The sequence below is a fragment of the Porites lutea genome, chromosome 10 (genome assembly GCF_958299795.1).
Source record: "Porites lutea chromosome 10, jaPorLute2.1, whole genome shotgun sequence".
Taxonomy (NCBI): domain Eukaryota; kingdom Metazoa; phylum Cnidaria; class Anthozoa; order Scleractinia; family Poritidae; genus Porites; species Porites lutea.
In genome coordinates this window covers 1,635,598-1,644,584 of record NC_133210.1, presented here as the reverse complement: position 1 = coordinate 1,644,584, position 8,987 = coordinate 1,635,598, and the positions used below count along the sequence as shown (strand labels likewise).

The 8,987-nt window shown below is 38.3% G+C and overlaps 2 protein-coding genes across 2 annotated transcripts; both read right to left on the bottom strand.

Moving 5' to 3' along the window:
• Window positions 1-230: 230 nt before the first annotated feature.
• Window positions 231-3,145, bottom strand: LOC140950846 (collagenase 3-like). The gene is made up of 3 exons (XM_073400067.1): window positions 3,065-3,145; window positions 837-1,222; window positions 231-573 (listed from the first exon to the last, which is right to left on the bottom strand). Exons 1-3 carry the CDS (start codon window positions 3,143-3,145, stop codon window positions 231-233), a joined length of 810 nt encoding a protein of 269 aa, XP_073256168.1.
• A 2,249-nt stretch (window positions 3,146-5,394) lies between these two features.
• On the bottom strand, window positions 5,395-8,911 carry LOC140950588 (glutathione peroxidase-like). The gene is made up of 2 exons (XM_073399827.1): window positions 8,550-8,911; window positions 5,395-7,161 (listed from the first exon to the last, which is right to left on the bottom strand). Exons 1-2 carry the CDS (start codon window positions 8,840-8,842, stop codon window positions 6,831-6,833), a joined length of 624 nt encoding a protein of 207 aa, XP_073255928.1. The 5' UTR covers window positions 8,843-8,911; the 3' UTR covers window positions 5,395-6,830.
• Between the last annotated feature and the right edge of the window lie 76 nt (window positions 8,912-8,987).

Here is an 8,987-nt window from a genome sequence, read left to right as displayed (position 1 = left end):
TATCTCATTGTTGTATTGGTAACCCAGTGTCTTAATTTTACAAGCCTCTGTGGCGGGGATATACTTGACAGACATGTTAGGTGTTGCACTTAAAACTGAAGGCAAGGCTGATCGGACAGCTGAGGGTTGATAATTGTCAAATTTATTTGCCTAATATTTCGACTACACAAAACTAGTCTTCACCAGGGGCGAGAAAAGCTAAGTGGTTAGGTGTTAGGTGTTAGGTGTTGCTAGAGCATACCGTATAAAGACCTGATGCCTTTAATGTCATCATCGTGTAGCTTCGGTGTGCCCCGACTGGCAGTTGGCCACATCACCGATCCTTTGACATCTGAGTGATGAAGCCCCAAAATATGACCTATCTCGTGAACTGCCACGTGAATCAGACTTTTGGCTCCCCAAATGGAGCCTTCTTCAGTGAATTTTTCGTCGTCGTCGAAATGCAGTCGACCATTTTCGGGGAAGAAAGCATGGGCTAGCACTAATCCTCCACCAAACATCCCGGATTTACCGTCAAATGGATCGTAACATTTGCCTTCACCTGGAACACCATAATGTTCCCTTCTTCCAAAACTGTAAAATAATATTCATTAAATCAAATTTATGTTACAGAAAGGCTGAATTGGTCGAGCACTTCCTTCCTAAAAGAGATTACTTGCAGCTGCATGGGGAGACAAAAGGTTAATATAAATTTTTAATTTTCATTGTGCTTAGATCGGATTGGGTCCCAGAAATAGTACATGCCAACTACTAGTTTGCTTAAAAAATTACTTCGTTAGTTTAGTAACCTAGCTAGAGCTGTTATTATCTAACATGCTTTGACTAATGTCTTGTACCTGATTTTTATGTCTGCCTCACTGACTCTGAATGTCCTGGTAAAACGAAGCTTTGGTGCTGCATCACTCCACATTTTAAACGCTTTGGCGATGATTCTTGCCTGTTTGCTCTCTGACATGTCGTCACCGTACGTCATGTAGTATTTCAAAGATGTTTTGCGCCATTTAGTCCAGGAAGTAGAGTATCTCTTCGCACGCATGCTATTCTTGCCTGCCACAAAATCCTTAACTCCACATCGCGGCTTCCTCATCTCTTCCAGTGTCCTCTCATCAAGCCTTCCAGTCACGGGAAGACCAAAGAATTCCTGAAACCTTTTGATCGCCGAGATAGCATCATTACTGCCTGATCTGCTGTGCGAAGTGTATCCAAAGTTGGAGAGATAATTCTGAAAAAGAAGAACAGTCTGAAACATCAATCAGCTGGGCCGGGTTGTTCAAGACGTTCAATGCTGGGTTAGGATAACCCAGGGTCTGAGTACGAAATTTGAATTCAGATGTGAAAGGAAAAAAGGAAATTCCGTTTAATTCTTTTTGTCTACAATATGATGATTGGATGATGGTAAAAGTATAGAGAAAGTTACCCGCGAAAATGCTTTCGAAAGAGAAAAAGAAACCGGGATTGAAATTTAACCTGTAGTTAGCGCTAATCAGAGGCCTTAGAACAACTAGGCCCTGCAGGTGGGTAAAGCATGCGGATAACTCGCCTGACTTAAAACTGATCCTTGAAGACTCGTCCAAGGAAAATCCACGGCCAAAGAATAATTATATAATTGTTAATTTTATTACAACGTTTCTTTTTTAAAAACCAATTGAGGGAGAAGAAAGTGCATCCCCTGAATCTAGTCAATTAGTTTCATTCCGAATTTTTTTTTTTGAGTTTTAGGTCTGTAAGACTTCTTCTCGAAAAGTGGTCGTTACATTCTTCGAAAGGCAACGCCCAAATGACACCTGAAGTACTTAATGCATCATGATACCATAATTATCAGTCCAATATCGCTTCTGCAGAGAAACCCATGATACATCAGGGGCGGATCTAGGGGGAGGGTGCAGGGGGTGCGCACCCCCCCCCCCCCCCCTTAGATGACCTGCGGTTTTCTAATACAACTGGTATTCTGCCAAAACAAAAAACTATGTGGTTTATTGGTGTTGAAGTAGAGCAAAAGACGAGTGCACCCCCTCCTAACAAAAAACCTGGATCCGCCCCTGTACATGTATAACGAAACTCTATATAACGAAGTTGATCCTAGGTATAACGAATTATTTTCCTTACCTTAGTAATAGTGATATACTGATATGAAAAAGAACCTCGTTATAGCGAAAAGCTTTTGCCAGTCCCTAGGTCCTTCGTTATATCGAGTTTCCTTTGTAGTGATTTCAATCAGTGCCTCCATCAGATATTTTTCTAACGCGCTGGAAATCCAAGCTTACAGATCCAAAATGGCCTTAATCTGGAGTCGTACGACGTCATCAAAATCATTAAATTACATTTTTTTACGCCATTTATAAATTATAAATCTTATTGTCATTACTTTATAGTTAAGATCACAAACTTGCCAACAGTTGCCTCTCTATGTCTAACTATACCCCAAAACTCCACTCGCCTTTAATATAGCTCCAGAATATCAACTTTATCAAATTCACGACTTTTAAACTTAATTATACGAGGTGGAAATAAGGACAATGGGTACAAATAAAATTGACTCTTGCATTACTGACCACTTTTACAGTGTGTAATTCTCTGATGGCGAATAATAACGATCGGTATTCTGAACTTCTTAGTACTCAACTTAGAACGAATACTCACGTCTCAGTTAACGTTCCTGTAATTTTGGCCATCAACCGTAACTTGCGCTGTGGTCCCAGCCAAGCTCAGCCAAACACAAACACGACTGTATTTTTTACTCCTTAGTTAATAAGGAGTACTCCTCTCTTACAAAAGCACTTTTTCAGTTACTTATAAGGGAGTGTCAGTTGATGACGGACACTTGACGGTATTTTACGTTGTGCAGCATTTCTTTCTTGCATCAAGAAAATCACAGAGCTTAGAACAAGGCAACTGTTGAAAATTTTTCTTTATAGGAAAAGGGGCTCGAACAAGGCATCCGACCCAATTTCTTATGAAATAACTATTACGTGTTGCCTCGGGGGCGCGTTTAAAGAGTGATTTAAGTTAGGGTTTCGCGCCACCAGATGAGAAAACATCTCGAAATCAGTAATTTCATACTTACCAAAGCAAATTCTGTTTCGTCCTCTTCGCAAACTGCAGCCTGGAAAAGAAACAGCGACGCGAAAATCACAAGGAAAAACATCTTGAGCAGTTTTATTTTCAGTAGAGAGCTTGGGACGTAAGTAATGGAGCCGCAGTAACTGGCTTCCTTTTATTTCAGAAGTCATGTATAATGTTACGTTAGAGGAGCAGCTAAAATAACATTGTTAATTGGACTGTAAATTAAATTTTAGCAAAGTTTATTCTTAAGCAAATATCGGCGGAGATTATTGCTAAGTGTAGAGAAGTGCCATTGGTTTTTGAACTACACTGTTATTGAGTTTTCAGAGCTAATAACTATCCTATTAGCTGACAATTTCTCTAACATAATTTTTGAGGTCCACAAAAGTTTGTGAATAGGGGTAAAAAAGAATACATTGAAATGAAACAGCTGTGTAAAACTAATAAAACTAGTAAACATGCGGTTTCTCTAGATCAAAATAACTTAACCGAACCTCTACAAAGTGTACCAGGAGTTAACAGCTTAAAAGAAATGATGTAAATGTAGTTGGTGTGCAAATTTATCGGCCAGTCTGCTTAAGCTTTGCGTTAAGACAGGAACTCGGTAGTAATCTACAATGTATAACTAAAAGAAAGCACAGGCTAAGATTCAACTCTGGATTTGAAATTATTATTTGAATGAGAGGTGAAAAGATGATACATTTTTTTAAGTTTATAATTTATTTACAAAATTATTGTGTTTGCTTCTAGCTACTCAAACAAAATTTGGGCAAAACTGAACGTTCCTCGTTGACAAGACAGCAAAAAAGTAGATTGATTCGAATTCATCAGTTTTGATCTTTTAAATTCTATTTTTCTGTTTATTATTGTCATGTCCTCTCATTTGTCGCTCAACCATTTTTTGTCGTTTAAAAACTTCCATTGGGTCGGGGTTCTTTAAGCAAAAAGTCTAACTTTGGCTGGGTTCTGTGAGAAATTTATTAGTCCCCGAGATTTATTCCCAAGCCATGGATTATTTTAAGAGGATAAATGTTAAAGTACTTGGGAGATGTTTAGAAATTTACCGGCGAATTTGGCTGCGTTATATTGACCCACAATACATTTTCATCTTGCCTTGCATCTGAAAATCATGTAAAAGATTCCTTTCACGCCCAGGAAACACAAAATTTTTAGACTTCCAAAGGTGAAATGAGAATCGGAACATCTCTAGAACATGCTACAATTTCAAGGACTCCTTGTAAGACTGTAGCGTATGCTTCGTTGCAGGCGTCGAAAGGGCAAAAGGCAGAGAGGATCGGGGAGAGAAGTCTCTTCCTTTTCCTTATCGTGCTTTTCCTCCTTCCCCTCCCATTTCCGGTTTTCGCGCCTGCCATGCAGGCTTACTGTACTGCATAATCAAATACTCAGATTAGAGGGATGACCTGATATGGAATTGCCACACTTGATGGCTTCAAAGGAGTTGTACAAATAAATCGCCTTAGTCCCAATCGTTACCAACGTCTAGACTCCGTGGGGGAGGGTGGGGAGTATTAAGCGACTCCAGCCCGAGCAGCTGTAAACTCCTAACATTTTCCATACATGAAGAGAAGAGGTTGTGAGAATTAATAAAATGATCACCTAGGGGGAAATGCTCTATCGTATCAAATTCTCTCAACTTATTCTTCAAGGACATGTGATGAGATCAGACTGAGGAATTTGCATGGGAATATTGAGGCTTAAACAATTAAGAGAGTAGGGGACGTAGTCCCTGGTGTTGTGGTCTATCTCTCATGGGGGGAGGGACTGTTACGGGCCCGCAGTAATTGGTGTCATGCTGTTGCCGTGACCCTACCAATAATTGGCAAATCTAATAAAATAAAATAAAATATTACTCTCTCTTGGGCTTAAACGGTTTTAGCAGTCACTCTAAGGGAATAAGGGAGAAATAGCTGCTTTTAAGCCTTTTATGACCACCCAGAAGATACTCAATAAACTTTCATGCAGGGAAACTCTGCCTCATGTTCCAGCCCCAAAACCTTTCATATACCATCACTGAGTGAAAAAAGTACCCCTTTTATACACCTTCTATTGAAAAATAGTACCCCTTCCACTAGCCTGCGGACACAGACATATTTCCGGTGGGTGGAGAGAAGCAATGACTGGAAACACTTCGGTGTTTGCAGGCTACTCTTCCACCTAACAATGCAATCCTTTTATTAAGCCTTTCATATACTTCAACTTGTGAATTCCTTTGCCTTTCATATACCTGAAGTCTGAAAAAGGTACCCCTTTTGGGTGGAACCTCCCTTACGGGCAACTATTCCTATGGAACACAAATCCACAACTTAAACAGAAAGTTCAGAATGATGTTGTAATTTCTTTTCAAAATCATATTTCACATGTAAAGAAATGCTTGCATTCCAGCATCTCATCTTGTAAGCATTCTGCACTTGCCTACAATGTTCAATTCTGTTCACACTCAAACTGGGCTTTTATAAACAGAATATCATACGCTGAGATCAATGGAATGTAAATACAAATAAAAATGACACCTGTGGACAATTTTCACATCAATATATCAATAATAAATATAACAAATAATTCCAGGCTTTTTGTTATCAGCCGCTTTGAGATAAGTAGGGGCCTCAAAAATTAAAGAAATTATAAATAAAGTTGTGTCAGTGGAAAAGAATTTCAATAATATTTTAGCACTGGAGCACACATACCAACTCCGCAGTATGGCTACTACCTTACGCATGTGTACAGCCATATCACCCTGGCAGTGGCAGTCATGGAGAGCTGGGGGTCAATGAACACTACTAAGACCTCTTGCCTGGGGCTATGCCATGCTGATGGGTCCAATGAGGACAAAACAGCTGTCCATGGCTTGCGTAAGGTAATGACCATACTGCGGAGCTGGTACATGTGCTTCAGTGCTGAAATTGGTATTGTTCAGTAGAAAAGCTCTAAGTGATGTCTGATGAATTTCCCATACTAAACTGACTTGTGTTTTCTTGCAAAACAAAATCATTGATGATTGAACATTACATCAAGAGACATTTCAACCCTGTTCCATGCAACTACTCAAGTGCTAGAAAAATATCAATCAAATAATGGTCTGCCAGATAAGAGGCTGACTCTCATACACGTATGTACTTTATAAAAAGGTGGATGAAAATTCATTAAACCTAACAGTCTTTACCATCAAGAAAAATAAAAAGATCTATTTTGACATACCATAAAATTCCGAAAATAAGCCCCTCCATGTATAGGCCCCTCCAAATATAAGCCCCCAAACTCATAACGCAAAAAACCCTCCGTTAAATCACCCCTCCAAATATAAGTCCCCCTGGGGGCTTGTACTTGGAAATTGCCCTCAAATACAAAGTAAAACAAAGCAAAAACAGTAAATTTCCTTTCAACTATAATGCTAGCCCAATCGATTCTGAAATGCAAATTTCCCTCCGTAGATAAGCTCCTCCGAATATAAGCCCCTCCAAAAATAAGCCTCTCAAAAAAGGCCTTTGAAAAATATAAGCCCCGGGGCTTATTTTCGGAATTTTACGGTATTGTATTCTTATAAAATAAATGGTCTTTAAACCTCTGTATTTCAAATACCAATGTGGATAACTTCTTTTCATTCTTCATATCCTATTTGATAATTAGCTTCAACCTTATCGATTGCAGTATTATTCAAGAACTTTCACACACACAGGACACAATATTTAACAAGCATATTTCCAACACCCTCCTCATTCACTAAATGTTTTTCAATTTAAATTGATAACTTAATCTTTATTGAGTTCCTTTTCAATGTCTTTTTCTAAATCAAGAGGGGCTACAGTAGGTGCATATCTCTTCACAGGCACCCCATGTTTGTCACACAAAAACTTAGTGAAGTTCCATTTGATACTGTTGGTCAGAAAGCCATGTTTTGCATTCTTTAGGAACACATACAAAGGGTCTGCTGTGGGCCCATTAACATCAATTTTGCTGAACATATCAAACTTGACATGGTAGCCTCTTGCAAATTCCTTGATTTCTGCATCTGTGCCTGGTTCTTGTCCACCAAACTGATTGCAGGGAAAGGCGAGGATACGAAGTCCTTGCTCAGCATATCTGTGTTGCACAAATTAATGAAAGATGAAAATAATGAAAGCAACTTGCTACATGTATTTGCATCCACTAATAAGAGTTAGACTTGGTGGGATCCTTGATCAGGAGAGAAATAGTTATTACTTTACTTCATTCTAACAATAGTGTATATGATATGAAGTAACATTATTAATTTTCCTTTACAGTTAAGTTTTCTGTGTATGTCTTACCAATAATCCCTTAAACTCTACAAATATACTGAAATCACCAGTGACTCAAAAGACACTACCATTGTTTGCAATTACCAATAATTTAAGGCAAGCAACAAAACTCTTAACCATTATTTTTGCACTTACCAATTTTTTTCTATGCCTGTTCTCTCCATCTCCCTGTTGTTCATAAGATGGATTGCACTATCCACTGGATAGATTACTATTCACTGGATAACACATTATTTATTGGTTTCCCTGTTACTCATCCACTAGGTAGCAATTTATCCTGTGAATAGCACTTATATCCAACTTTTGAACAACCGGGCTCAGGTTAATGGTAAAAGAAATTTAAATGAAATATATTTACTGTTTGCTTTCAAAGAAGTAATAAAATTTATTGGAGGTTTCTAAACTTATGCAAAATCAAGAGAGAGAGAAAACTGCACTTGGTCAATTTCCTTCATTTTGAGAAGTCACTGTATTATGTAAACCTTTTTCCATAACCTAGTATGGAATGGTTCCTTGAAATAATTTATAATTCAAACTGGCAGCTGAATTAATGAACAAATATTCACAATAATGGTGTAAATAACTCAGAAATCCAAAATCAAGCCGGTTAAGGTTTGGGGTTATGCTTCATTCTTAAAATCATGTGATTTTGATCTGACCATGCTCAGATTTACAAGTGTTACATAACAGCATCAAAGGTGCAGTAAAATTAAAAATTAGTTCATACTGAAGAGACTGGCTCAGCTCTTAACTCAGTTAAGCAGCATTTCTGAGTCTAATATTGAGTATAATTATTACAACTGAAAAATTACTTCTCGTTCAGATGTCTCTTATGACGGTTTTACAAGGTATGCGTTTACACAGTATATTACTGTAGACTGCCCAGCTTTTGCATTCCCATGAAACTGTTTACTGTTCTAAAGAGGATATGTTTAAAAATTTAACTGCAAATGTTTTTAATTCAATAATTGAATATGTATAAACGAGAGTTCTTCTCCATGCCATGGTGTGGAGCGTAGCGTAGACTGAACATTTTTTTTTTAGTAAGAATTTAGTGGGCCGGGTATTCTGCAATCTAGCCTTATTAAATGTTAGCACTTTGACTACTTAACTTATTCTCTTCTCGCATAAATAAAATCGGTTGAAAATTAGTGAATTTTGATCGAAAGGCAGTAATTTTAGCAAACTCACTTGGAGTGCAGTTCCTCTAGCTGAGTGTAGTTTTTCTTCGTAAGTCCTCATTTGGATGCCACGTTAACAATCAGCGTCACATAGCCTCTGTACTTGGATAAACTCACAAGGTTCTCGTCAATATCTTTCACTTCAAAATCGAAGATAGTCTTGTGTTGCACTGCTCCGGCAGTCGCCATTTTCGTACCGTACAAAAGACCCAAAGAACCAAGGGAAAAAGCGGCGTACTTCACCAAACTATTCTTCGAATGATTCTTCAAACCACTAAGCAGCTGCCTGTTAAAACGCAACATTAACAGGCAGGCTTATTTTAGAAGATGACACCTGCAACAAGGGACGAAACTGGCAATCAGCGTGATTTGGCAAAACCAAACTACTTGATCAGCGGATGATGTCTTTGGCTAGATACATTATATATGTCATTTTTTGGCGTCCTTC

Bases quoted from the DNA above. Each gene is read 5' to 3' on its own strand.
- LOC140950846 (XM_073400067.1), bottom strand. From the start codon at position 3,145: ATGTTTTTCCTTGTGATTTTCGCGTCGCTGTTTCTTTTCCAGGCTGCA. The intron at 1,223-3,064 runs GTAAGTATGAAA...CTTCTTTTTCAG, and splicing joins ACGAAACAGAATTTGCTTTG to AATTATCTCTCCAACTTTGG. The intron at 574-836 runs GTACAAGACATT...ATTATTTTACAG, and splicing joins GAGGCAGACATAAAAATCAG to TTTTGGAAGAAGGGAACATT.